This window comes from Fusarium fujikuroi, chromosome FFUJ_chr02, assembly GCF_900079805.1.
Source record: "Fusarium fujikuroi IMI 58289 draft genome, chromosome FFUJ_chr02".
Classification (NCBI taxonomy): Eukaryota; Fungi; Ascomycota; class Sordariomycetes; order Hypocreales; family Nectriaceae; genus Fusarium; species Fusarium fujikuroi.
In genome coordinates, this window is record NC_036623.1 from 2347079 (window position 1) to 2374880 (window position 27802).

The window sequence follows — 27802 nt, forward strand, 5'->3', positions numbered from 1 at the left end:
AGCTGTATCTGTCAAGAGCAGTACCAAATCCAAAAGCTTCGACGAGCTGGTCTCTTGAAACGTCTAACAAGCTTGGGTCGTGTTTGTGCTCTCACGTTGCATACACGCATGCATAAACATCCTTTAATAGCAACAACCTGACACGCATATTGTCTTGTTTGCTTCCCCGTCGACCAACAACCCATTCCTACCCCTCCAGCTCATCATCCGACCTGCCTCAGCCATATATACCAATACAAGCACCTCGACAACGTTTACTATACCTCCCTACATTAGTCAACGCCAACTCACAACTCCGCAACGATGCTCCGAGGAACCACCTCCAACGTCCCCAAGGTCCCACTCTTTGGTGTACCCAAGAGACGCAAGCAGAGGCAGCAACAAGAACAGGAGCAAAAGGACAAAGAAGAGCAGCTTCGCCTACAGGCTCTCGAGGAAGCTGAATTTGCAACCAAGGCCGAAACTTCAGACTTCCTCCTCTACTACCTTGAGCGATCCCCCTTCAGGGACCAATCCGATCAGATCTCTATTGCCTGGGAGAACCTACCTAGCCTAGGCGAGCTCGAGTCTTTTGCCAGGCTCGACAAGACTGCTGGCACACAAGCCTGCCGTCGTTTATTCAAGGCCGTCGTCATCTGGGACGATCTTGGTCTTGATCTCTGGGAGACCCTTAACAGTACCTTCCACCCTGAAAGCGACGAGGAGGACAGCGACGATGATCTCCTCGACGAAATCTCAGAAGAGCCTGTTGGCTGGGATCATGCAAGCCCTCGAAGATCCCGATCTCGCGCCAGTTCCAGGACATCTTCCTCTGAGACACATAATTCTGAACGCTCTCGCCAAGTCTCCTCGGAGCGACACAATCAGCGTGAGCATAGCCGCGACTCGCGCAAGACAGCTTCCGCACGAGACCAGAGTGTCAACGGAAGATTACCATCCCGGAGACCCATGGGTCTCCAGGGCGGTATGATCAGCGAGTACTACGACAGTCCCTCGCGGTATCGTGTTCCCAAGATTGTGCGCGTCCTATAAGCGCTTACACATTACCACTCTACGAATATTTCTTTTTGTCTTTGATATTATACTTGTTTTTTTTTTTTTTTTTGTAAGTCGGGAGTTGGGACACTAGCCAAGTTCGCAGCAACCGCCATACTAGCCACATAATGGTTTCTTATGTTTTCTGAGTATTAGCAAGGCGTTATGGACATTTATGCAATGGCACCGGACAATTACGGATTACGGGATACCACCAATATCACAGCTGAGGGATAACAGCTACCATATTATTACTATAGTACAGCAACGAACAATCTACCAAATAATTCTGATACATACCTTACACAGCCATGCAATTCTTGAGTGATCGACGTGAAAATTTGGATGGCTCCTCTTGATGCAACCTTCAAAGTTTGGAGGTCTGTAACGACCATAAACACTACCAAGGAAAACACCTTGTCTTGAAGCTAGATCGTCGCTATTCTGACATCACCCAAGATCCGTCGTCGCAACATCGAGATATGATCGGATTGAAGGGAAAAGTCGACGTCATGGTGGAGGGAAAATTAACTGCCGCGATCTTAAGAGCCGGAGAACCTGGAAAGTTACGTACCCGGCCAACAAGACAAGACCTGGCCAGACTCATGTCCGGGTAACTCTATCGAGACCGCAAAGCAATTTCTTCACCACATCAGTTGATCGCCTTCTTTTCCATCACCCGTTCGTCAACTGATCACCATACTCACAGTATGCGCTGTCGTGTCACCTACTCTCGTCGCTGACTCGTCTCATGTCGTGAGTGATTCAATCCTTGGCATTGTCTTAAGTTACTGAGCGTGGAGGTCATTTCAAGAGAGCCAATGGTTCGAGGTGTACTTCAGTCACTATCCGTGTGGGTGGCGCCGGGGCTAGCTCAATCAGGAGTATGCACCCACCGGCTGGGATGGCTGGATGGGTAAAGTCTTCATTCCCAATTCAGGTATCGCTTTGACCTCCACTGAGGACCAGTTGAGACGAACGAGTGTTTTGGTCATCGAATCACCCTCTGGAAATAACATGTGAGACCTGAATCAACTAGGTACATATGAAACTTGAGATCTTGATGAAAGGATAGTTTCGTCTCCATCTAGTTTTGGTTTCAGTATATAACTTGGTGAGACTCAACATCTCTATTCAAGGGAAATTAAATCGTTTGTCTGTTGCTCTGGTCGAACAAAAAGCATGCAGCCCAAGGGCGCTAAGAAAAGCCCACGTCTTGTGATGATTGAGTCGACGACCTCTTCTGCACGCACCCTCAACTCTGAAACACTTCGTTTATACGGAGTAAACTCTCAGCAGCTGTCTCACCTGGGTAGTTTTCTCTTTAAGCATGAGATAACTCTATTCTCTGCTTAGATGCAGGGCCTGACTCACTCTACTCTTGGGTGGTGGGATGAAATGCAGCTGATGGTGTGCTGTACAAGCTACACAAGTTATCTCAGCTAGCCTCAGGGGTCCTGGCCCAATTTGTATCTAGACTCGAGAGGCGCTGTTTGAGGCTTCACACCAGGAGAATAGGGCATTTTACAGGATAGCCTGGCTGCTGGCAAGATGAAGAGCTCCTTTTCGAGACGGAATGTTCCGGCTGCATTGTGCGCAGCTGAGTGCGAGGATCTTTGTTTCATTGTTTTCTGTGCTTTTTGGTGTTTTTATTATAGTGTTAGTCCACACAATGAAGCACTTATACGGCCTCTCGTGTATCGGCCTGTTGGGCTTGGCTGTCCTGACTACCGGAAAAGATGTCTCCTACGTGACTGACCTCGAGATCTTTACCTACTTAGTACGGCACCTGGGAAGAGCATCAGTGCGATACTGACCGTTTAGGCGCCATGTGTTTCCAGCGCAATCTCATACAATGTCGGCATGCAGACATACTCGACCATGTGCGGCGACTCAGAAACCGAATTGCAGAAATGCATCTGCTCGACTCGAATGGACGAAGTTGCGTCATCGATCTCGACCGATATAGAATACAGCTGCGGTTCCAGCGCGACGGAGGATCTGTCAAGTGCGTCTAAGCTGATGCAGAAGTACTGCAACCAGGAGGAACACATCACTTTCTTTTCGCCAACCAAGAATATCGTCGAGGCATATATAACAGATCTTCCCGAGTTGGCATATCTCCCGCCTTGCGCGCAGTCGGGATTATCCTACGCCGTGGCCAATATTGTATGAAAGCTTCCAAAGTCCAGTGATAGGGGCTTGGCCTGACTAACATGAATATAGGGGTCGTCAAGGTGCCCTGAAGCCGCCGAATTGAATGCGCCGTGTGTCTGTAACAAGAAAGATGTCGTTCGGGATATTACTTCAACACTTAGGAGTGCCGTGAAATACTCATGTTCTAACAACGGAGACGTCACGTCAGCCCAGAACTTCTACAGCGAATTCTGTCAGATGAACGACGGCACAACGTCCTTTGCACCCCCGAAAGGGCCTCCTGGAGATAGTGAGTCTTAAATCATATCTCATGGAGTCATTCTAATGTTGCTATTGTCAGTGTCATACTACATCACAGCCATGCCGCATTTCAAATCTCTCAACAAATGTGCCCAGTCTGGGATAGCTTCTGCAGTTATGGAGGTTAGTCTCAAAGTTTCGATACGCCATCATGTCTCTGATAACAGTGCAGCAAAGCTCCTGGCTATGTGGAGACGGTCCTCAAGAGCTGGCTTCATGCATCTGCATAAAATCAGGGATGTCAAAGATCATCTCTAGCAGTTTGACTGAGCGAGTCAAGGACTACTGCGATAGCACTCACATTGCCAACGTCACATCCGCCATCGACGTCTTTCGGTACTATTGCAGCGCCGCTGAGAGTTTGGTCGTTGCTACAGTCAGCCAATCAATCTTCCAGTCTTATCCGACTGCTAGTTCAGGAGCTGGCCCAAAGACAACAGGTCCAGGAATGACTGGTTCAGCTGGCGCAACTGCAACTTCCAGTTCGAACACTGCGAAACAGTCTGACCCTGATCATGAGGATAAGGAGGAGGATGAATCGAAGACGAGTATCGCACCGATTGCTGGAGGAGTTGCTGGCGCTGTCGTGGTGGCCGCTCTCGGCGCCGGACTATTCCTCTGTATTCGAAGAAAGCGTCAACGTCAAGCCAAGGGCGAAGAACTCTCCAACAATGCCGACGGGCCTCCAGAATATACTGGACATCCAGAGCTCATGGGTAATAGTGCTTATATCAAGGGCCACACTGCACCACCCATTGTTTCCGAATTGTCATCGACCACTTCTTTCAAACCGGAACTAGGCGGGGGGCAGGGCATTTCAGAGCTCCCTCCTAACCATGCACCCACAGCTGAGCTTCAAGCTCACCTTGCAAAGTCTAATTGGGGGCATTCACCAGCACAATCAGAATATGTGTCACCAGTGAGTCCTGCGCCAGCATATTCTGGCCTTCACGGAATGGGTTTTCAGTCAGGGCCTGTGGAGGCTTATGAGCTGGATTCTAATATACGAAGTCGATAAAAGGATATTGATCTCTTCTATTCTTGCAATGGCTTCAAAAGCTGGCGTTATGGTTACTCTTTGGTAATAGGAGTAATTTAATCACGGGTTGTTGATGGATACCAGACAGATTTCCAGTTTTGATGTTACCAGAAACCTGTGATTATATATGATCGAGCATACTTTCCATTCTCTTTATATGTTTGCACAAATTGTAGCCCAGATCTTGCTGTGTGCTACTGATTTTGAGTCAAAGGAATGGGTGAAACTTCAGATTATACACTCATGGGCCGCAGGCGGGTTGGATCAATTAAGATAATGTGGTTACACTTTACAAGAGTAGTCCAAGGTTTTCTTCTTCTTCTTCCCCCCCGCCCACAAGTGAGTAGAGCAGAGATGCATTAGGAGGGGCTTTACCTACACTGCCTAATATCTGTAGTCAAGACTGCGTGTGATTGAGGCTCGGAGTGTAGGGTAAGCTCGTGGTCGGCGGAAAAACAGGGCGCCGTGCAAACGCAGCTTCCACCTGCGGGTGGCCCGTGCCCGTTGCTTCCCCAGTAGCAAACGTTGGCGTGTTGCATCTCAGCTTTGGAGCTCCAAATTTCCTACCTTAGTCTCTCCAACAACAAAGGCTCCATTTCCTTTGTCGGAGAATTTCATCAACGTCTTACCCTCATTTGTTGATCTGATAGACGCATATCGAAGCGACAACCGACGTGGACTTGGGCTTCTTTTCGATTTGTCTTTTCCCCCCTCCGAGCGCGCAGCTGCGGTAATGACGAGTATCGCGCTATTGACCTGATTCGACCTCGACCATGGCGGCCGCAGACGTGGACATCGGCTACGTCGCAGGCCACCTCGGCCTCGACCAGCCCGTTATCGCGTCTCTAACGACAGAACCGACCGTTGAGCTCGTCAACATTGTTCTGCAGGCTGTTGCAGCCAAAGCGCACGAGTTTGACACCCTCTATGCGGAAAAGCTCCAGACCGACATTGAACTGGAGAACGCGGTGCGCAGCTCTGAAACGCGATCGCAAACTTTCAAAGCTACTGCGGATAAGGCCCTCAAAGATGTTGAAGAGGCTAGGCAGCAGCTCAAGGACGAAGGTATGTTTTAACAGACCGTGCGAAACCAAGGCAGATGGTTGTTGACATTCGCTTGCCCCACAGAAACGAAGCGACAATCTCTCGAGAATGAACTTCAAGTTTTCAAATCTAAGAAATCGGATTACGATGCCGAGATCAAGGCCCTGAATGACAAGATTGAGACCCTTCAATCTTCAAACCGAACCAACTTGAGCATTATTGAATCCAACAACAAGCGCGATCAGACTATCACCGAAGAACTTACGAAGCAGCACCAGCGAAATGTCGAACTTTCTCGCGAGATCACTGCACTGCAACAATCGGAGCAGAACGCACGGGGCCAGCTCAATAGTGCCAAGTACCGAGAAGAATCCCTACAACAACAGCTCGATCTTGCCCGAAAGAACAGCGAATGGCTAGAGAATGAACTCAAGACAAAGAGCGAGGAGGGCCTCAAGTACCGAAAGGAAAAGGGTGCCCGTATTGCCGAGCTCCAGCGACAAAATGAAGACATTCAATCTCAGGTTGACTCCTTAAAGAGAACAGAGCAACAGCTCCGCGATCGACTCGATGCCATGCAAGCCAAGGCGGATGACGCTTTGGTGAAGGTTCAGAACCAGGAGGGAACCTTTGCGCAGACAATCGAGAGCTATAAGCATGAGCTTGAAGCTCAGAAACGTTTGGTTGAGATGTCTAACCAGCTGAGCAAGAAACACCAAGAACGAGTGCATGATCTTGAACGTGAAAAGGAGCGACTTCGCGATAACTACGAGACCGAGCTCCGACGCGTTCGGGCCGAGCTTGAGCAAGAACGCCAGACCACGAGTGAGATGGAGGAACGCATTAACCAACTTCAGTCCGAAGTTGACGAGCTCCAGGCTCGTATGGAGCAGCACGCACCGCCACCCGAGTCTGCACCAGAAACCCCCCGTGCCAACGGCTCCTTGATGCGACCTTCCTCTCCATTCGCAACCCCGTCTATGCGAACAAAGGGTGCGATAACCACCACCCAGGCCCTTGACCAGCTGTACCAAGTTAAGGGTCAACTGGCTACTGAAAAGCGTCGCAACGCTCAGCTTTCCGAGGAGCTCGACAATATGATGACTGCTCTAGAAGCAAAGGCCCCCGAGATCCAAGATCTTCAAACTGAAGCTGAACAGCTTCGTGAAGAGATTACTCGAATGTCAGAGTTGTCTCAAAACAGCTTTGAGGAACGAGACAAGGCAAAGCGAGCAGCAAGGAAAGCAGAGAGCGCACTCGCAACTTCGCAATCTGAAACAAATATTCTGCGCACTCAACTTCGAGATCTTGGTACTCAGATCAACATGTTGTTGTTCCAGATCCACGCCATGGAGAAGGGCACAGACCGACTCACTGATGAAGAGACTTTCCGACTCCAACAACTACAGAAAGGAGAGATTTCGGAGGAGGCACTATCAGATATGTCCGACACTCACCAATTCATTACGCAGAAGCTGGTGGTGTTCAAGGATATTCAGTCTCTGCAGGCCAAGAACGAAGAGCTTCTTCGCATTACTCGGGAGCTTGCCAATCAACTCGAAAGCGAGGAAGCACTCGCAGAGAAGCACCAGGCCAAGCAAGACCACGACATGGTTGAGAAACTTCAGCAGGAACTTAGTCACATGACTGAGGAGGCAAGATCTATCAAGAAGACGATGGAGAGCTTCAAGACAGAGCGTGATATGTTCCGAAGGCTTTTGCAGCAACGAGGTGTTCACGGTGACGAAGCATCTATGATGCGCAATTCAATTGCTGGTGGCGAGCGTTTGCCCTTGGCTAGTATTGAGGCAACCGAGCAAACCGAGGCTCTGAACGAGGCACTGCGCAAGCTTCAGTCTGAATACGACAACTACCGCGAGGCGCAGGACGGAGTTCGTAAGGATTTGCGCGATCAGATGGACGCTCTGTCAGCCGAACGAAACAGCCTACAGACCGACAAGGTTAAACTTCACGCCGAAGTCCGCCTTGAGTCTGAGAGGCGTGAAATGTTACAAACCAACTATGTGGCACTTCAAAGTGAGAACCGTGAACTCCAGAAGCGAGCGCAGACCTTGTCTGAGACCGCTGCTAAGCAAGATATTCGGACGCAACAGGTTGCTGAAGAGCTCATTGAAGCCAGAGGTTTGCTTGATAGCGTTCGCAACGAGACTGCGAACCTGAAGGCAGAGAAGAAGCTTTGGAAGGATATTCAGGATAGATTAAGCAAGGACAACGAGAGCCTTATTGAGGAAAAGAATCGACTCAACAATTTGTTAGCAACTCAGCAATCAATCGAAAATGAGCGCAACATGGCTGATTCGGAAGCCCGACGCAAAGCGCAGGCCAAGATTGAAAGCCTCGAACAGGAATTGAGCGACGCCCAAAGAAAGCTCACTTACGAAGCAGAGGAAACCAAAAAGTTGCAACTCAGGAAGGAGTTCGAGTCAAAGGAGTCACAGAAGCGAATCGACGAACTCATGGCAAGCCTGAGCCAGATTCGTGAGGAGCATGTCGCTGTTAAGACCAGCAGAGATCACCTTCAGGCTCGCGTTGATGAGCTGATGGTTGAGCTACGAAACGCTGAGGAACGAGCTGGAAGACTCCAACCCCGACCTACGCCCCGACCTGGAACTATTGAGGTTAGCGAGCAACAGCAGCAACTCGAAAACGAGATCCAGGATCTCAACGTCGAGATCTCCGACCTGAAGCGAAATTTGGACATGGCCAATACATATCTCGAGAACGCGAAGACGCAGGCTGAGCAGTTCAAAGAGCTCAGCCAGGCTAATGAAGAAGCGCTTGAGGATCTACGGGGATCACAAGAACAATACAGACAAGAGATGGAAGCCATCATTGAGGAAAAGGATGGGAAAATCAAGGAGCTTAGCCAGCGTGCAGAGGACTTATCGGCGGAGTTGTCTCGCTCTAACACTGAGCTCTCTAGCCTACGTGACTCCCAGGGTGAGGTTGCACGACGATATGAGGATGAGAAGTCCATATTACAAGAGGAGGTGAACCGACTGAAGGAGGAGAGCGCAAGGCATCTGGAGGCAACTCGCTTCCATCAGCAAGATCTACGTGCTCAAGCTGAAATCGCCTCCAAGGCTCAGCAAGACTACGAGCAGGAACTAGTGAAGCATGCTGAGGCTGCTAAGCTTGTTCAGCAACTACGAACTGAGTACAATACACTCAAGAGCGAGGCCGCATCGCTCAAGTCAGAAGCGGATTCTGCAAAGGTTACCCTCGCTCAAAGCGAAAGCTCTTGGGAGGAACGTCGACAGCAGCTGGAGCAGGAGATGACAGAACTTAAGACTCGAAGAGAAGATGTCAACTCCCAGAACAAGATTCTTCACCAACAACTAGAAGCCCTAACTACACAAGTTGCCGCGCTTCAACAGAAGCGAAGTGGTGGAGAAGAGGAGGACGAAAGAATGTCGCCAGTTCCCCTGGGAGACGCCAGTGATGGTCTGCGGGAACTCAACGGTTACCTCCGAAGAGAGAAGGAGATTCTCGAGGTTCAGTATGATCTCAAGGCTCAAGAGGCCAAGCGACTCCAGCAACAACTTGAGTATACCCAGTCACAGCTAGACGAGGCACGTCTCAAACTTGACCAAGAACGCACACAGGCTGCCCAGAGTGGTCGCACTTCAATGACACACCAGGACCTCATGGAGAAGCTCAATGAGCTCAATATCTACCGCGAAAGCAGTATGACATTGCGCAACGAGAATCAGCAACTTAAGGACCAGATCGGCGAGAAAAACAAGAAGATTGAAGAGATGGAGGCCCGTATCCAACCCCTGGAGGCTGAAATCGACACGCTCAAGACTCAGAAGTCTTTCCTCGAGGATGAAATCAAGCAAATCCAAGAGGATCGCGACCGATGGCAGAAGCGCACTGAGGGCATTCTGACCAAGTATGGACGAGTTGACCCCGCTGAGATGGAGCAGCTTAAGGATAAGATCACCGAGTTGGAAACTGAACGTGATGCTTTGAAGCAAGGTGAGGAGCCCCTGAAGGCCAAGATCACCGAACTCGAGACTACCATGGAAAGTGAGCGAAACAACTGGAGTACCACGCGCGCCAAGATTGTTGAGCAGGCCAAGGAACGATCAAGGAAACTTACCGGAGAGAAGAACGAGGCCATTCAGCGTGCCAATCAACTGCAAGAGAGCCTGGACAAAGCTAAAAATGAGCTCGAAGGCACCAAGAAGGAAGCAGAAGAATCAAGAAACCAGAAGTCTGAGCTTGAACAACAAATACGAAACTTCCAGAAGGAGGTTGAGCAATTACGACAACAGGCTCAGACTGCAAACTCTACCCCTACTCCTGCCCAACCCGCCCAACCTGCTGAAGCTTCCGTATCTTCCGACGTTGTTGCTCAGCTTGAGCAACAGCTTGCCGATGCTCGTAAGGAGCTCGAGGCCATCAATGGGCAGAAGCAAAGTGCAGAGCAACAGCTTGAATCTCTCCGCAATGAGTTGCAGACTGCTATCTCTGAGCGCGATGAGGCGACAAAGAAGCTCCAAGAGGCTACTGTCAATGCTTCTGCTCAAACTACCGATCAGACCCCTGCAGAGCCCGTAGCTGCCGATTCCACAGAGCAACCTGCTTCAAGCATCTCCGACGAAGAGAAGAAGGCTTTGGAAGAAAGAGTTGCAGCTGCCGAGGCTAAGGCTGCAGAGTTTGAACAGAAGGCCAATGAGGTTGAGACAAGGATTCAAACTACTATCAAAGAACGTTCCGACAGGATGCGGGATACCCTGAACGCCAAGCTGAGGGAGAGTCGAAGCAAGATGGAAGAGGAATACAAGAAGAAGGATGAGGATCTCAAGCTCAAGTTCGAGCAAGAAAAACAGATCTGGCTCGCCGAGAACCCCACAGCCAGAAACGCTGATGTCACCAAGACCGAGCCTGCAGATCAACCCCCTGCAACACCGGCCAAAGCAGAAGCCCCTGCTGTGCCTGCAACACCTTCATCCGTTGGACAAACCGATCTGTCTCAGCTCGATGATACTGGCATTCGACAATTCTTGGCGACTAACCCTACAGTTAAGAATATTGTTGCCGCCAACATCAAGAAGAAGCTTGAGATAGAAAGCTCCAAACTCAAAGCGGAGCTGGAATCAACAATCAAAACCGAGTATGAACCCAAGATTGCCGCAGCTAGGGATCAAGCCCAGCTCATGGAGTCAAAGAAGTCAACTCTACGCATCAACATGGCTGAGAACAAGCTGAGAGCAGCCAATGCCAAAATTAGTGTAGTCGAGAAGGCTGTTTCCGAAACTCCTCAGAAGCCCGTGGTCGAGGTTTGGGAAGTGGCCAAGGTTGCTGTGGCTCCCCCGGCAACACCGGTTGTGGCAAAACCTACTCCGGCCAGACAGGGTTCGGTTGCGGGCGTGCCTCCATCACCATCCCCTGCGACACCTGCAGCTGGTGCTAAGGCTGCTCAGGGGACACCAGCTGCAACTCCGGCGGGACAACAACAAGCAGGCTCAGACACTAAGCCAGCGCAGGCGGCAGGGCCAACCCCGGCTACCAGTGGAATTCCCGGTCCCAAGACGAACAATCCGTTCGCTGTTCCAGCTAACGCTACAACGGCGGCTGCACCAAACCCATTTGCAACTAACAATGAAAATGGTGTAGCACCCGCTGCTAAGCCAGGTCAGCAACAGACGCAGGCACCGCAGCAGGCACCGCAGCAGCAAGGACAACAACAAGGACAACAACAAGGCCAACAGCAGGGACAACAGCCAGTCCGATCTGGCATCCCTATGCCTCGTGGTGGCGGACGCGGAAGGGGTGGAGCTTATGTGCCTCCTGGCCAACGTGCAGCCAGTGGACCTCAAGAGGGTGGACATGGTAACGCTGGCCGTGGAGGTCGAGGAGGCCGTGGTGGTGGACGCGGTGGTATGAACCCCAGTGCCAACGATTTTCAGCCTGGCAACAAGCGGCCACGAGGAGATTCGGAAGTTGGTGGAGGAGCCAAGCGAGCACGCGGAGCGCATTAGTAAAGCGCTGGGGTTGGGATATTTGAAATGTACAACATGAAAAGGGCATGTAATTATTGTGTTTTGGCCATTAAAGGGGATGAGAGAATGGATGACGGTTCATTTGGGAGTGTTACAACAGCATTATTATGTCTCATATACTTATTGGGTTCCTAAATGGAAAAAGAAATACATTTCCTTGTTTTACAACCTGAAGTCTTTTGTCGTCTGACGCTAGAATATAGGTGATTGATTGACTACAATTCGAATTATTATGAGAATACTCTTAGTGGTGACTTTATTCAAAGTATGCTTAGAGTGAGATTAGAGTATCATAGTAGTATACGGCCGACTTCGCGTCATAAGGTCGTCTTGAAAACCCGCTTATCTCATCTCATTATTGCAACCGTGGAAGTCAGAAGTATAAGTATCACTCGAGAGAACCGAAGAAATCTCCAGCGACTGATGTCCTGTTGTTGTTGTTGGTGGGGTGTTAGCGGATCGGCAACAGCTTTTGCCGATAACGATAAGCTAAGAAAAAGTTCGGAGGAAACAAAAAATTGGGGACCTTCCTATAGACTTCGAGATCAAACTCGACAACAGAAACCCCGTTCAGCCGACTCACCCAACGAAAAGAAACGGCGGAAAGCGAAACGGATATCGCCTTGGCAAGAGGCGACTCGAATTTATTCAATGGTTCTCCCTTCGAAGAAGCGCAAGCTTCCAACTGCGACCGGTCCCGCCTCGAAACGATCAAAGAACATCTCCAAGAAGAAATCCGGTGGAAAAGAATCGCGCCGAGCTGTCGACGCTACAGCACTCGCTTGGTCCTCGGTAGGCGAGGACTTTGGAGGACTAGAGGTTATCGAGGGCGTGGACGTGGTCAAGGATGGTAGCAAAGTGCAATTCCTCGTGGCCGGCGACAAGAGCAACATAATCGATCCTCAGCAAGAAGTTCTCGATGGGGACGAATCTTTTGAAGGGTTTGGCGACGACCCTGTGGAGGTCGGGGATATCGATTCCGGCGAAGCTGGCAGTGGTCAAGGTGGCTTGGAGAGCGAGAAGCCTCAAGGGAAGAATAAGGGCAAGGCTGGGCAAGGGAAAGCAGAACAAGAAAAGACCAAGAAGAACAAAAACAAAAACAAATTGGATGGGAAGAACAGTGGCGCCGAAAAAGAAGACGAGCAGCTGGACAAGGCCTCGAAAGTCGTACAAAAGTCCTCTGCACGCGGGGGCAACACGTTCGGCGCGTTGGCCGATGCGAACGACTACGCAGACCAAGAAGACGTCGACATGGCGGCCTGGGTTCCTCTGAACCTATCGCCTCAAATTCTCTCAGCCATCGCGAAACTCAAGTTTACCAAGCCGACTTTGATTCAGGAGAAGACGATTCCCGAGATTCTGGCTGGTGATGACGTTATTGGCAAGGCACAGACAGGTTCAGGAAAGACTTTGGCTTTCGGTATTCCCATGGTTGAGCGCTGGCTGGAGCTGCAAGAGCAGGGTGTCAAGAGAACTGGTCCTATGGCTGTGGTACTTTCCCCTACACGAGAATTGGCCAAGCAATTGGGTGATCATCTCAAGGCACTCTGTGACGGTCTTCCCAGCGCGCCGTACGTGTGTGTTGTGACAGGTGGTCTCAGTATTCAGAAACAGCAGCGTCAATTGGAGAAGGCTGAGATTGTTATCGGCACACCGGGTCGCTTATGGGAGGTTCTTAGTGGCGACAGAGCTTTGCAAAGCAAATTTGCCAAGATCAAGTTCCTTGTTGTCGACGAAGCTGATCGACTCTTTAAAGTTGGTCAATTCAAGGAGGCAGAGGATATTATTGGTGCTCTAGATGGGAAAAGCCCGGGCGACGATGCAGAGAGCTCAGATGAGGACGAGGAGGAAGATGAAGAGGACGATGAGAGTAGTGCACGACAGACATTGGTTTTCTCAGCAACTTTCGACAAGGACCTTCAGACCAAACTGGCTGGAAAGGGCAAATCTACAGGAAGCGATGAGGAGAAGATGGCTTATCTGATGAAGTGTCTGAAATTCAGGGGTGAGCCTAAATTCATCGATGTCAACCCCGTAAGCCAGATGGCTCAGGGGTTGAAGGAAGGACTTATTGAGTGTGGTGCTATGGAAAAGGTGAGTTTTGAGAATAAGCCAGACATGCACAGCATGCTAACTTTGTACAGGATCTTTATCTATACACCGTCCTCCTTCTCAACCCTGGTCGCCGTACTCTCGTCTTTACCAACTCTATCTCTGCTGTTCGCCGTCTGACACCCCTTCTCTCGAATCTTAACCTCACGGCGCTGCCTCTGCACTCCCAAATGGCACAAAAGGCCCGCCTCCGTTCACTTGAGCGTTTCACTGCTGCTCGCAATTCTATTCTCATTGCCACCGATGTTGCCGCTCGTGGTCTCGATATCAAGCAGGTTGACCAAGTTCTGCACTACCATGTCCCCCGATCTGCGGATACTTACATCCACCGATCTGGTCGTACAGCTCGTGGCGAGTCTAGTGGCGTGAGTGTGATTCTGTGCTCACCTGACGAAGTCCTCCCTACTCGACGTCTTGCAAGCAAAGTCCACGCCGAGCGTAGCTTGGGTGCAAAGAGAGAGCACTTTATTCAGACTCTCCTTATTGATAGAAAGATGGCATCGCGTCTCAAACCCCGTGTGGACCTGGCCAAAAAGATCGCCGATACTGTACTAGCCAAGGAAAAGGCCCACAGCGACGATACATGGCTACGAAATGCAGCTGATGAACTTGGAGTAGAATACGACTCTGAAGATCTCGAGGCTGTCAACGCAAGTGGTGGCAAGGGGGGTCGAGGTGGTGGACGAAGGAGAAAGGAGCAGGCAGCCAAGAGCCTGTCTAAGGCCGAAATGGGTGCTTTGAAGGCTCAACTGAGAGAGGAGTTGAGCAGAAGAGTGAACCTGGGTGTTAGCGAGAGGTATATCACGGGTGGAAGAGTGGACGTTGGTGCTCTTTTGAGAGAAGGGAAGAACGGGGGCATTTTCCTGGGAAATACAGATGGATTGGGGTTTGACTTGTAGTTATAGAGAGCGTGTTTGAGCTTGGGCCTATGAATGGCAACAATGCTAAGTTGTAATGCATCTGTCAAATTACAAAAGTTCTGTTCACACTATTGAGCTGTTGGCATGTTTCAGCCAGTATAGCCCCTAGACCCAAAAAGACAAGCTATTAGTATGCATCTGAGAAGCTAGTCAATATTTATTTCCTCCATCGAGAGTAAATAGTATACACTGCCCACAAGATTGGTCGTTCTCTTTGAGCCGCGCAACCGCGGGAAACTTTGAGTTGCCCGCGGATTTTGACTGTGGGGATGCCAGGCGATAATAGACTGCCATGCATATGTAAGTGCCCGAACAAGTCACAAATCGAAAGGGATGGTAGATTTGGGGCTCTGTATAGATGAGAAGACGCATTTTCGCAAGACCAGATGTAGCATTCAATGGATCTGTGACATGGGGGTGGGTGTGAAGCAGATACTATCATTTGGAAACAGTTTCATGAGAGATAGAAAGTCAGGACATTCATAGTTCATTGTACAGTCAAAGAATTGGAGTAGATTCCGAGCTACGTCCAGAGAGTTAAGATCCACAACATCGTTTACAACCCGGTCTCACACTCGGGGCTGACAGATCCCCGCGGGAAACTCCAGATCAACACTCACCACAGAGATAACGAACGCAGAGCAGCCAGACATAGATTCCCCTCATTGAATGTGGGGTATCAAAGACATATAATCTACATAAATATAAAAAGCCCCTGATAGTCCATTGAAAGCAATCTCCTATCTCACTCACCATCAAGCACAGCGTCACAAGCTCAAAATGCCTTCCCTAACAACCCCCGAATCCCCATTCACTCCAAAGGTCCAAGCCAAGTTGCTCGCTAGCCGGGAGAAGGCCTCTCGTGACTTCCGCTCAGATGTCGTTACCGTCCCCATCGAGGAGATGATGACATCTATTCTCGAGGCCTCGGTAAACGACGATATCTACGATCCTGAAGGTGACCCTTCTGTCAAGGCTCTCGAGGCTCGACTTGTCGAGTTGACGGGCATGGAGGCTGCTCTATGGGCTGTTTCTGGTACTCAGGGGAACCAAATTTGTTTGCGAACGCATCTTACCCAGCCACCGCATAGTGTGCTGCTGGATCATAGGGCACATGTGCATTGTTGGGAGAGTGGTGCTCTGCCAGTGATTTCACAGGCGAGTGTCACGACGGTTCATGCAAAGAACGGAGTGCATTTGACGTTGGAGGATGTTAAGAAGAACATCATCGCTGATGGGAACAGTATGTTGATTCGTCTTAAAGTATGATATACGTAACTAACTTGATAGTTCACTTCCCACCTACAAGGGTCGTATCTCTTGAGAATACACTCTCAGGCACTATTCTGCCCCTTGCTGAAGCCCAAGCCATCTCAAACTATGTCCGTTCATTCCCTGTACCGGAAGGCCAGAAGCCCATTGCCATGCATCTAGACGGAGCTCGTGTCTTTGACGGTGTCATCGGAGAAGGTGTTGATCTCAAGGCTTACGCAGCCTGCTTTGACAGTATATCTATCTGTCTGGCCAAAGGCATCGGTGCCCCAATGGGCAGCGTCATCCTCGGCAAGAAGCCCTTCATTGAGCGGGCGAAGTGGTTCAGGAAGATGTTGGGAGGAGGAACTCGACAGCCGGGTATGATGGCCGCTGCAGCTCTATCTGCGCTGGAGTACAGCATCCCGAGGTTTCCGTCTGTGCATGCCATGACGAAAGATGCTGCTGCTAGACTCGAAACCGTGGGATACAAGTTCACACTTCCTGTTCAGACCAACATGATTCTGCTAGATCTGGAAGCCGCTGAGATCCCACCCGCGGCATTCGTTGAGTATTGTGCAAAGGAGGATGTCTCGGTCTTCCCCATGGCCAGGCTCGTGTTTCATCATCAGACGTCTGAGGTGGCTGTTGATAAGTTGGTGACGGCGCTGACGAGGTTGATGGAGGATAAGCGTAACGGGGTGACTCTTAATGACGGAGAGGCCCATGGCGGGTACAGTTAGATTTCACAATAGCTGACTCAATCATGTTGATTTCTTTCGTCGAATTTCGATGCATGCGTCCAAGGGAGGAATGATAGTGGCGCCCATCCATTGGGGCTTTGGTCGTTTCTCGAGTGTTTTGATGTCATAGTTGAGAAGGAATGCAGCCATGATGAGCTTGAGCTCATGAGCAACGAAGAATCTGCCAGGACTTCACAAAGTTAGCACTAAAACTCATAGATATCTATGAGACTTACCAAGCATGTCGGCCGTGACCAAAAGCCAAATGAGCATCACTAGTTGTCACCATTCCCAATCCTCTTATCTTCTTAGCCTCTTCCTCCCTTTCTTGCTTCTCCTCAGCCGACTTGGCCTCCCACTCTTCACGGACTCGTGAGTATCGCCAGGGATCATAGCTCATGGCGTCCTCATAAATCTCGTCGTCGTGGTGCGTTCCTTGCAAGTTGACCGTCACGAATGCCCCGCGCGGCAAAGTCCATCCATAGTCAGGGTGATGCAGACCTTCTGGTGCAATAACCTGTCGCTCGATGAGGTTGGCGGCAAAGTTACTTACACGCTGGGACTCGCGGATGGATGAGTCGACGCGAACGAGAGAAGAAAGGGCCTGTTTCGTCCAGTGGCCTTCAGACGGCTTGTGTTCGAGGATCTCGTTGCGCAGTGTTTCAAGAACCGATGGTGGAGAAGACAGAAAGTCCAGCATCCAAGATTGACCTGTCAAGACGGTTGTATGGATAGCAGCAAAGTTGATCGGTAAGAGCCGCTTAGAGATGACAACGGGATTAAGCTCAAAGGGTTTCTTCTCTGCCATCGCAAGACGAATATCCCAAGTGATGAAGTCCTCTGGGGGCGTGTAGTTCTTCATCTCAGGATCGCCAGCCTCCTGACGTTGCATATCTTTCAAGCGCTGTTCAATGATCGGCAGTAGGACACGGGATGCTTTGCGCCAATGGAGATAGTTTGGTATGGTGATCAGACGGCCAATAATCGGATGGAGAACTTGAGGGAAGCCATGTAGCAAGAAGCTGTTCATTACGACGTTGTCTGTGAAGCTCACCATCGGCTTCAAGATGTCAGGATTTTGACATGCTGGGTTGCCAACGAGAAGACGGTTCGTAACGCGAGGGACAATCGCAAGCCAAAGATCCCAGAGATTGACCTTGGTGTAGCCTTCACCGTCGACATTTTTGGGGTCTTTCTCAGCAGCTGCTTTCATCATGGTCTCTAGCGCATGCTCAACAGCACCACTGACTTCGTCTTCGACTGCTGGTATTGCTGATGACAAGTTACGGGCGAGATACTTGTGCATAACGCGGTTCGCAAAGGGCTCCGCGGCGAGATCTTTTCCGAGGAAGTTATACTCTGAGTAGAGGATCTTGTCGTGGGCGTGGGATGCTGAGAGGATTCGATCGGGCTGGTCCATCATCCAGGCGATTTGAGAACGGGGAAGGATGACGTCTGGAGGTCGCGATATAGGCGCTGGGGCAATAAATGGAAGGCCATTTTTGCCATACTATAGAGAATCTTTAGAGACGAGTAGTGGTAGCGTGGCTTGGGGATGTTACCTTTTCGTAGCCTTCGCCAATCCAGGCTTGGTGTTGGGTGAAGTAGGCGAGACTATTCCTGATTCTAGAGAACCATTTCTCTGAGCTGTGACCAAGAACTGGAATTTCAGAAGGATAACGCGGTTGAGTGAGCAAATCGACAATGAACGATACGAGCAAGAAGAGAGAGCCGAAGAGAAAGACGCGAGTGAAGGTAACTTCAGTCAATATGTCGCCCAGGACAGTCATGATGATACTTCTCCAGAGAAGATCCGATGAATTGACAAGAATGTATTTACACAAGAAACAAAAGGAACAGAAACAAGAGGCACAGCCAGGCTACGCTACCTAGATAAAAACCCTCTCTCCTTAGCCAAGCGCCATTCTTATCGACGCAGCTGAACCTAGAGCTAATGGTAATGCCATCATGTTGATAAGTCGATTGTCATCCCGAGGTACTTCCCCATGAAGCTATGTACCGCAGCAGTTAGTCCCGTCTAGCCCGTGTATTTTCCTTGGAATGCATCATGTTAGTTTGAGACATGTCTTGTCCGTCTCAGGCCCAGCTGAGGAATTGGGTGATTGGCTGGTATATGCGCTAAGCTTTCGATTTACAGGGGGAGTTTCCAGCCGCAGGGGGCACTATTCTATTTTAGCAGCAGAATCTCATGATCCGATGCTAGCAAATCTCTTATCCTTAACTCAAACATTGTGTTCAGACGATAGGCTCTCCATGGTATCGAGCCTCTTTCTCCCCGATCCTCCTCCCATCTTGACCAGCTCGAGTCCGTTCGTGATGCTTCTCTCTCCCCTGATCAGGAGTCCGATCTCGCCAGGATGGAACCAATTCATCCATACCAACACCAGCAGCATCAGCATGCCATCAAACACAAATACCCAAACCTCGCTGCGCATCAAGTGCCCATCATTTCCTTCGATGAACTCGACCACCCTGAACAAACTCCTCACCCAGATCAGAATTCCTGTGACGTAGAGTGTCGTGAGATATGTCTGCCACCTTACGCGAGATTCTAAGGATCTCGGGGTGGGGTCTCGATGCATTCGAATGTGGAACACCGCGCTTACGATGATGAAGCAGCCAAAGAAGAAGAGCTGGACGAAAAGACCTCCAACGATGATTTTTTCGCCCATTTTGCTGAGATCTGCAATAGCCATGAGTCCGCCCCCTGAAAAGTCAGCATCTCTATCCATCATTCGCACAAAGACGAGCCCTCATACCTGATGATTGGAGCATAAACGATGCAACATCTCCAAATACAAAGATCTTGGTGAGCCACTTCCGTCGGATCAACGAGTGGTGTTCACCCTCCGTCAAGAGAATAATTCTTCCCAAGATCATGTAAATCGACGCGGCAAAGAGCGCAGGCGCGATGAGAATCAAGACACTCTGCATGATGTAGGGTCCCATCGTCCAGCACCCCGGCTCTTCGTTTGTGTTCAAAACCCGCCCGATATATCCGATAACCTCGCCTGGGTACCCTTGGTTAGTTCGGCGTCCTTGTACCGCCAATCGGAATGTGGGCAAAACGTACAGACTCCGCCCAAAACTAATGGGATTAAATACCATGTTTTTGTTCGCCAGAGTTGAAAGACATGGAGGAGCGTCGTTATCGCGAAGAGAACTACAAACACAATGTTTGCCTCTTTTGACGGTACAAATCGATAGAATGCCCAGACGGCATCCTTGTAGTTGGGGTTGCAGTCCATATTAACCACTCGACTAGTGTTTCCGATGAACAGTCAAGGTTTAGATAGAGTTTGAAAGATAAAATACGAAGGGCTAGGAAAGGACAGGAAAAGAACAGTTAGGTAGTCAACACAAAGAAACAAACCTTGCTGAGAACCACTCAACTGCTGAACAATTTTTAATTCGTACCATCAAAGGAAACAGGACATCTATCTTCTTTATAATCTATGTTTCTACCATCTAACTTACTCCCTTCGCACAGCCATGGCCATTCTCGTACATCTGATAAATCTCCGAACACTTTGCGAGTACTCGTAAATATCCATTCTTGTCCCAATGAAGCTCAAGTCTCAGCATACTTTGCTTCAGATTGGTCGATCTGCCACTGACGGGAGCCTCAACGTCCCGACGACAAGGATGCCGACTTACTCTCTCCTCCTAAAACAACCCTAGCGGCTCCGAGTACGCGTATAGAAGGCTGTTTCCGCGTACTCGTCATTTGCCTCGCTCTACATTGTCCCGAGTCCATGTGAAAAGAGTGTCTCTAAGCTGGTTCTCTCCTGTCTCTCAATTTTCTCTTCGCTTTGCCGTTTGTTCGTGATACGAACCCGCGGGTTTACAAACCAATCATACAATGTCTTCTCGAAGAACTCATACCAAATCTCGGACGGGCTGTATAAACTGTAAGAAGCGTAAAGTCAAGGTTCGTAAAATATAGCGCCCTTTCCGAGCACGAGACTTAAGCTTCTCCATAACCGTTCTCTGTGTCTAACCAAAGTAGTGTGATGAGGCTCGACCATCATGTTTCCACTGCACAAGACATGGCGTAACATGCAGTCTCGCGTCACAACCTTTAACCAGTCTAGGCATCTCTTCAGTTGACGGCAGCAGTGACAGTCGTTCGTCATATTTTCCCAACTTGAGCCCCTCAGATTCAACCCCAGCTCCAACTCTGAGTTCCTTAGACAGCCATCATCTAGTCAACTCCCCTGATCCCTTTGGCAGCTACAGTCACCCCAGTCCCACACAGCAGATCGCTCCCTTCCCTCCACATGAACTCTGGGCCCGCGATTGTGAGCTTATGCATCACTACTGCACAGTAACCGCGGATACTTTGTGTGTCCGGAAAGATCTGGCATACGTCTGGGGCGTCGCTATTCCAAGATTAGGTTACCAAGACCCTTTCGTCATGCATGGAATCCTTGCCATTGCCGCTGCCCACAAGGCCTATCTGGTGCCAGATAATCGCAAGACGTATCTGCCATTGGCTGACTATCATCAAACTCTTGGCTCCGAGGGCTATCGTCGTTACCTCCAACACTATAGCATGACCAATTGGATGCCTGTTTTTGGCTTTGCATCTCTTGTTGTGCTGCATATGTTGACCCTACCCACCCGGATGAATAACTGTGCACTGGAAGACCCCATCACAAATCTCATCGAACTTGCTGGGTTGCTAAGGGGTATCAAGACGACATTAGAACCAGCAATGGGGCGGATAGTCAAAACAGAATTCGCTCCTGTCGTCTTCGGAATTTGGGGCCTTGACTCTGACGATGAGGCAGAACGGTATCTATGCCCGAGACTGTGATCTTACCTTGAAAGATGCTGACCCAACCCGTAGTTGTCCCTCTCTCGAGAACTCGTCTCTACCCACAGATACATGGACCGCATTGCAAAGGCTTCGGGCCTTCCAAGAAGCTGATATCCCTGCTAGCGGCCTGCAACATTATACATCAGCTGTTGAAGGTCTGGAAACCTCTGCGAGACTATTTGCTGCTGCTGGGTTACATGCAGAGGTCGCAGCGACACATTTTTGGCTATACATTATTGATGACAGTATACTCATCGACTTAGCTGCACAAAGGCCACATGCTCTTCTTCTCTTCGCACATTACCTTGTGCACTGGGCAGTATTTGAGAAAGGCTTCTGGTTCACGAGGGGTTGGTCTCGACAGGTGATGGCCAAGTTAGAAGAAGGCTTAACCGGCAGGCCAAATTTCTTAGGAATGATGCAGTGGCCTAAGCAGATGGTCGCTGAAGCTGTTGTATAGGCACGGGTGCCCTTGACACCAGCATAAAGCGTTGTATATCGTCCGGAATGAAGCATGGTAACCTTTGCATGGTAACCTTTGCTCGAAACACGAGTTGCTGAATTGGAATATTATAGAATCTACCGTCTATCACAGTTCCGGTTCATTGACTGTATACTCGTTGTTCGTAGATATAAGCTGTAACGAACCCCAAGTACCCTCGTCCATGTAATCAACCATATGCCAATATGCATCTTGGCGACCAATCGAGGCCTCGTCTAGTAATTTCAGGGGCAACGGTTCTTCAGTGATTTGGCGCATTTGTCTCCTGTTACTGCCATTTCCACTTACTGAAGTATCAGAAATAGTACGTTTGCGATGGCAAGAAACAGGTGCTGGCGAATCGGATGAGTTAGTTGTCAGTGATTCCGGACAAATGTGGTTCTCTTGCTGCACGTCCTCTGATTGCTCGATGGTATGAATTACGAGCGACTGCTGAGTAGAGTTTTCGGATGGAGCTTCCAGGTTCTCCTCTGGGCATTCCACTTCCGAGACGATGCGCCCGTGACGAATACTTCCTTGTGTATCCAATAAGGGGCTTACGAATCGATTGTTTATATTGATACGGCGTTTCTGACTTGCACCCTATGACTCACGGACTGGTGAGCTTGGGACGGAGTCGGATCCGATCGTTGTCTGGCTGCAGTGTTGCTGATGTCCGTTATCTGATATGTGTGTGGCAGCAAAATCCTGCATCACCAAATCATGTTCAAACAATTCACCGGAACATGAGGGCCCAAACATGCCCCCAATGGTGATCCCTTCTTTATGTCAGCTAAAGACGCGTAGGTCCATATGCATTACCTACCATTCTTTAGCCACTCAGCGTTATTGACAGTGCATGGCCACACGTCTAGTGGCCGGAAAGCTTCGACGAAGTGGCGGAGTTCTGGTAACGAAGAATGCCTCGAATATGGAAAGTAAATCGTTCTTGGGAGGCTGCACTCGTCACGCTGCTTCTGGTTTTTGGGATTCTTTCTCACTTTGTCTACCAGCATCATGATAACCTCTTCAGCAGAGTGAGCGTTCAAGGTGTTGATGTCCCAGTCCAGTGGAATGTTGCGACCGGTGGAGGCTATCTTCTCCAAGGTCCCTTCGAGTATATCTGACATGTCGGTTGAAGAGATAGATGAGGAGAGGAACCTTGGGTTCACGATTAGCATGTCTCTCGCAAAAGTGATACTATGTACAAACGTATTGAACAGCGTGGCCAAGCTAGCTTGGTCCAGAAACTCCAACTCGGCTTCTCGTTGAAGATCAACTCCACCACCGCCAACACCAACTTCGGTCAAGTCCTCTCCTGTAGGCAGGTGCGCAACGATAGGTTGAATAGATATAGTGGTAGGTCTTTGAGCCACTTCGCATAAGCTTCCCTTTTCACAACTGTGTAAGCGAACATTTTCATCTGACGTTAAGCACCCTGGATGTGGCGTGTTGCCACACATGTGGCCAGTCAGAGCCGGTGACTCTGGAGTTAGATGAATATCTGTGTCAAATCTCGAGTCAGAGGTTTTTGATTTGAGCGAACCATAGATCCGGAGTTTGTAATCGTCGACATGAACCTGCTAATATCAGTGACCACAGTTAAGCGTACTATGAGGTCATCCTAACTAACTTTAGATTTTAAAGCCTTAGACAAGGCGAGCCAGACGTCTTCATATCCGTAAGTCCAGGCTTGTAAGTGGAAGATGGTATCACTAGGGTATTGGGAAACCTTTCGCAATAATTCAGCGATGCCTTGGGCTTTTGTCTGAAAGGGCACATTCTCAGTGAAGGATGTGTCAAGATAGATCTTATCGAGAGTCTTAATCCCAGACGTGTACTCGATGAGATTCGGATTCCGGGAAAGAGCACTCACGAACCATGGTTCGCTTCGAACATCTCCGGTGTATAAAACTGCTTTTTTATCTCCCTCGACCACTTTATTCGGTTAGAAACAGTAAAGATTGTTTCTCGGTGTCAACATACAGAACATCACAGCCCCTGGGCAATGGTTGGCGTCAAAAAGAGTTACCTGGATCTCGCGGCCCGGGCAAAGCTCGATCGACGTAGGCGTTTCCATAGGCAAGGGTTTCTATTCTCTTCAGTGCGAGGTCGGGGAAATGGAGTGTATACATACCAAGACTTTGCGGAGATGCTTGAAGGTTTGCTGTCTTGATTCTAGCACCCCCTTAGCATAGTTGATGCGACAAGGATATCGTTCAAGACGAAGAAGGATCTCTTTGGTAGCTGCTGAGCAGTAGACACTGGATCTGAAGTTAGTAGAAGACTCAAACCAATTTTGGAGACGTACAATGGAGATCGCAGGCTCTCGATCCCAGCCAAGTGGTCGCTGTGAACATGACTCAGGAAACAAGCAAGTGGTGGTTGTGCACCGGCATTGCGCCGAAAGAAGTCAACTGGGATTTTGTAAGACCATGTTCACCATTTCTCATAGATTAACTGACTTCTGATGTCTGGGAATTCAGATACGATTCCGTTGAATGTAGACATTGGCAACACTTAGACGCAAACAGCGTGTTGGCTAAAGTGGAATGCCCAGAATAAGGGAGGCGTTCAGGGAACTTGGACGAAGTAAGAGATTCCTATCGTTTAATTGCCAGATCGTTCAAATATATGAGATCAGCCTCGGGAATTGTTGCATGTGTAGGAATCTCATGGTGAAGAGTGTTGAGAAGTTGTGAAAAGAAGAAGGCGAAGGTGAGTGTGAATCACGGAGCAGTCGCACTGTCCATTATTTCGTCCCAGTGGCACACTTAACACAGTGCACCCTTATCTGCCTGGCCAATGCTCCATGCCTGCCTAAAACTAAAACACCACCCGCAACCACATCACAGTCGCTTCTCAACCTTCCCCTTCCTTCCTCACCAGATTCTCATACATGAAGCCATAGGTTTCCACCCTTTCTTTTGGGGGTTTCGTTATCCATCGTAAACGGGATCTACGGTAACGTACTCCAGGCGCTATGGATTAACAGGAACAAAGGGCTAAGGATATTATCCTCTTCCCATAGTCAATAGGTACATACGACCATAGGTAGTGGAAAATACGGGATCCCGTCTGCTCTCCCATAGTCAAGCCACTAACCGGCGGATTAGTAGTTGGGTCGGTGACGACCAGCGAATCCCCGCTGTTGTATGTTTTTGTCTTTTTGCACTAGAATTTAACCGTACCGTTGTTATCCAGAGTCATACTTGTATCATTTGGTTTTGGTTTATCGAGATACCTAAGAAACGGCTTGTGAAGCTTTTGGCATCGATACATGGACCCGGACTTTCACAGGCGGATCCGTCTAGGACACTATCAACCAAAGTCGAACCTACACTGTTAGCTACTTCCTCCATGCCGCAATAGCTGGTAAACGAGATTCAATATCAAATCAGTTCCCATTCAGTTTACCTGTACGCCGGAAGGAACATACAGGTGAACATGTAACCAAAAACGACTGTATCTCCAAGTTCAGCGTGTGCAATGGTTTAGAACTGAACTTGAGCTTCTTACATGAGACTTTGCGACATCTGTTTAAACTCCACGCTTAAGAGCCTCTTCCATTGATTGCCTATCTCAACTAATTTCACAGGCTGAACCGTCTCCTTCGTTAAACATGATAGCCAATCATTCTGCAACCGCAGTATGCAGCAACAGACCACCACTGCCAGCAGTGATATCCAGCTTCACTCCTTGAGCGATGAAATACACATGGCCCTCGGACAGCTCAAACGACTGATCATTTGCCTTTACACTTGCGCTTCCACGTGTAGCAAGCATAATCTTGGGACCACCTTCACTCAATGCCTCACGGTCACCAGGCTTCAGATCAGTCGCAAGCACGTTGAATTCGCTGGTAGGTGGTTTGAAAAGCTGGGTCTTGCCCTTTTTACTTCCAGGGTAAGTTTCTGGTGGCAGTGTCGTCTGTGACTTGGTCGTGGGCTCCCAGTTAAGCACTGAGCAGAACTCGTCGATATTGTCTCGCTCGGCCTTGGGGCAAAATCCAGTATTGAGAACATTGTCAGAACGTGCCATGCATTCAATGATATCGCCCTGGATGTAGGCATGAATCCCGCCTGCTGGGATGAAGATGACCTCGCCCGGTTGGAGAAGCATGTAGTTCATACACAACAGTCCGACCAGATTACCAGGGTCGTTTGCTGGGAAATTCTTCTCGAGTTTCTTGGCAACCTGTGGAATGGCTGAGTTAAGTCCCGTAAAGGCAGAGTCGGGGAGTTCCCGGATTGCCTGAAAAGCCTTCTTGATGTCTTCGTCAGATGATGTTAAAATAGTTTTAACGACCTGCTTCAATCCTTCTTGACTGAGCTTCTCATCCGCGACAGTTGCGCCACCGGCGACAAGGAAGTGTCTCAAAGGCTTCTGGCGTAAGATATCCACGATAGCCTCAACAGGTTTGAAGCCACAAAAAGCCTCAAACTCGGACAATGCGAGGGCGATTTCTGGCTTGTGGTTGCCATCCGTGAATGAGTCTGGGTCCTCCTTGTGCTTCTTACTCGAAAACTCCTTGTTAGGATGGACCTGCAATGGCAATGCTTTCGCAATAGAGAGAACCTTGGGAAGGTACGGAAGCTTGCTGTGTCCAAACTTCGAAGTGATTTTCTCCCCCAACAGTTCCTTAGGGTATCGGTCCAGAACGTCTTGGAGATCTTCGCCCGTGCTAGCAATATAGGATGGCAGCACGGGGTATGTGCCCATCCACATCTCAGCATATGGCTTGTCCTCGTCAATCTTGAAGTTCTTCTTTCCATTCCCATCCCATCCCGGCGTCTTTTCACAGAGTCGTGCAGATAGAGAGTTAGAACCTTGTTTACCCCATGGGTATTGGTTGCAGCCGCAACGGAGCTGATAGAAGGGAGCTGCTGGTGTCGACATTTTGAGGTTCAATGTAAAGAAGTGTAATTTTTCTTCAGGATGAGTGACAGTGGGCAACTAAACAGTAGCAATTCTCATTGATATATGGCCACTCGCGGCTGATATAATGTTGAGTTCCAACAGCCGAATCCATCGTCATTTTGTCATCACTATCGTTGACGTCAGGCAACAATGATAATTGAATCAGGGTCATAACGTGGTACAATGCGAAGTTCTCGATAGACCCAGTATAATTACATCACTTCCATGTTGGTCCCTCATTAAGTAGAGATACGTACATCTTCGCAAGAGACTTGGCACGTGAGCCGAGAGAAGATGGAGGCTTTCCAGATTCGATCCCGATCCGGCCGGACGTTAGCTTCCGGGTACGGCCCGCTTTTTTATACGCCTTCGCCGAAAACCCCGGGGCTGTTTCATGGACGTCACAGGACTACATAAAGGACATCTCAGCGTCCACATATGCTGTACGCCCACCTAGGCTATGGTCTCTGCTAAATTTGACTCTCACAGAGTCAGCGTCTGTATCGTTGTATTGCATATACCATCCTAATGCAACCTTACCCTGGACACCGAACGCAGGATGTATTTCTCAAATTTGAACGATTCGTTGAAGGGGCTTGTTATTATTGATATAGTAATCACTTGTTAAATAGCCGCCTTGGACTTAAATACTTGTTTCGGTAACGAGGTCTCTCGTGACCATCAGTTGGCAAACACATTATGAGGGATGAGACCATGCCACGCATCACAAATCAATGTACAGATACTGGTCAGAACACAGCTATGAGCACTGAATATCATTATATATAAAAAGTAACTGGAATCCCCTCGGAAACCTTCCAAAAAGTTATCTACAGCGCGAACCACTCCAGTGTAGAGAACGTGAATAGTGGATACTGACTTACCGGCAATGGCCTATCGTCGGCAGTCGTACTTTTTAATTTAG

The 27802-nt window shown here is 49.3% G+C and overlaps 10 protein-coding genes and 1 non-coding gene; 7 read left to right on the forward strand and 4 right to left on the reverse strand.

The window, feature by feature from the left end:
* Positions 1–303: 303 nt before the first annotated feature.
* FFUJ_04581 (uncharacterized protein) lies at positions 304–1032 on the forward strand (the record flags this gene model as incomplete). Its single annotated transcript, XM_023572116.1, has 1 exon — positions 304–1032. The coding sequence occupies one exon, from the start codon at positions 304–306 to the stop codon at positions 1030–1032; it is 729 nt and encodes a 242-aa protein (XP_023426302.1).
* Positions 1033–2707: 1675 nt separating this feature from the next.
* Positions 2708–4510, forward strand: FFUJ_04580 (uncharacterized protein; the record flags this gene model as incomplete). XM_023572117.1 has 5 exons in its annotated part: positions 2708–2815; positions 2860–3204; positions 3262–3481; positions 3533–3615; positions 3665–4510. 5 exons carry the CDS (start codon positions 2708–2710, stop codon positions 4508–4510), a joined length of 1602 nt encoding a protein of 533 aa, XP_023426303.1.
* A 794-nt stretch (positions 4511–5304) lies between these two features.
* Positions 5305–11586, forward strand: FFUJ_04579 (related to myosin-like protein; the record flags this gene model as incomplete). XM_023572119.1 has 2 exons in its annotated part: positions 5305–5596; positions 5660–11586. 2 exons carry the CDS (start codon positions 5305–5307, stop codon positions 11584–11586), a joined length of 6219 nt encoding a protein of 2072 aa, XP_023426304.1.
* Positions 11587–12258: 672 nt separating this feature from the next.
* FFUJ_04578 (related to ATP-dependent RNA helicase) lies at positions 12259–14618 on the forward strand (the record flags this gene model as incomplete). XM_023572120.1 has 3 exons in its annotated part: positions 12259–13003; positions 13064–13701; positions 13752–14618. The coding sequence occupies 3 exons, from the start codon at positions 12259–12261 to the stop codon at positions 14616–14618; spliced, it is 2250 nt and encodes a 749-aa protein (XP_023426305.1).
* An 801-nt stretch (positions 14619–15419) lies between these two features.
* Positions 15420–16633, forward strand: FFUJ_04577 (related to GLY1-L-threonine aldolase, low-specific; the record flags this gene model as incomplete). XM_023572121.1 has 2 exons in its annotated part: positions 15420–15882; positions 15930–16633. The coding sequence occupies 2 exons, from the start codon at positions 15420–15422 to the stop codon at positions 16631–16633; spliced, it is 1167 nt and encodes a 388-aa protein (XP_023426306.1).
* Positions 16634–16654: 21 nt separating this feature from the next.
* On the reverse strand, positions 16655–18423 carry FFUJ_04576 (related to cytochrome P450; the record flags this gene model as incomplete). XM_023572122.1 has 3 exons in its annotated part: positions 16655–16823; positions 16870–18143; positions 18196–18423. 3 exons carry the CDS (start codon positions 18421–18423, stop codon positions 16655–16657), a joined length of 1671 nt encoding a protein of 556 aa, XP_023426307.1.
* A 453-nt stretch (positions 18424–18876) lies between these two features.
* On the reverse strand, positions 18877–19902 carry FFUJ_04575 (related to RTM1 protein; the record flags this gene model as incomplete). XM_023572123.1 has 3 exons in its annotated part: positions 18877–19361; positions 19414–19665; positions 19728–19902. 3 exons carry the CDS (start codon positions 19900–19902, stop codon positions 18877–18879), a joined length of 912 nt encoding a protein of 303 aa, XP_023426308.1.
* A 614-nt stretch (positions 19903–20516) lies between these two features.
* On the forward strand, positions 20517–21936 carry FFUJ_04574 (uncharacterized protein; the record flags this gene model as incomplete). XM_023572124.1 has 3 exons in its annotated part: positions 20517–20585; positions 20664–21451; positions 21507–21936. 3 exons carry the CDS (start codon positions 20517–20519, stop codon positions 21934–21936), a joined length of 1287 nt encoding a protein of 428 aa, XP_023426309.1.
* A 129-nt stretch (positions 21937–22065) lies between these two features.
* FFUJ_04573 (uncharacterized protein) lies at positions 22066–24468 on the reverse strand (the record flags this gene model as incomplete). XM_023572125.1 has 9 exons in its annotated part: positions 22066–22493; positions 22572–22736; positions 22784–23118; positions 23170–23537; positions 23591–23895; positions 23944–24049; positions 24095–24221; positions 24269–24374; positions 24423–24468. The coding sequence occupies 9 exons, from the start codon at positions 24466–24468 to the stop codon at positions 22066–22068; spliced, it is 1986 nt and encodes a 661-aa protein (XP_023426310.1).
* A 533-nt stretch (positions 24469–25001) lies between these two features.
* On the forward strand, positions 25002–25117 carry FFUJ_scaffold03.rrna1. The gene has a single exon (XR_002792827.1). It is a non-coding gene; the product is annotated as a ribosomal RNA (ribosomal RNA).
* Positions 25118–25590: 473 nt separating this feature from the next.
* On the reverse strand, positions 25591–26856 carry FFUJ_04572 (related to mannose-6-phosphate isomerase; the record flags this gene model as incomplete). Its single annotated transcript, XM_023572126.1, has 1 exon — positions 25591–26856. The coding sequence occupies one exon, from the start codon at positions 26854–26856 to the stop codon at positions 25591–25593; it is 1266 nt and encodes a 421-aa protein (XP_023426311.1).
* Positions 26857–27802: the final 946 nt, after the last annotated feature.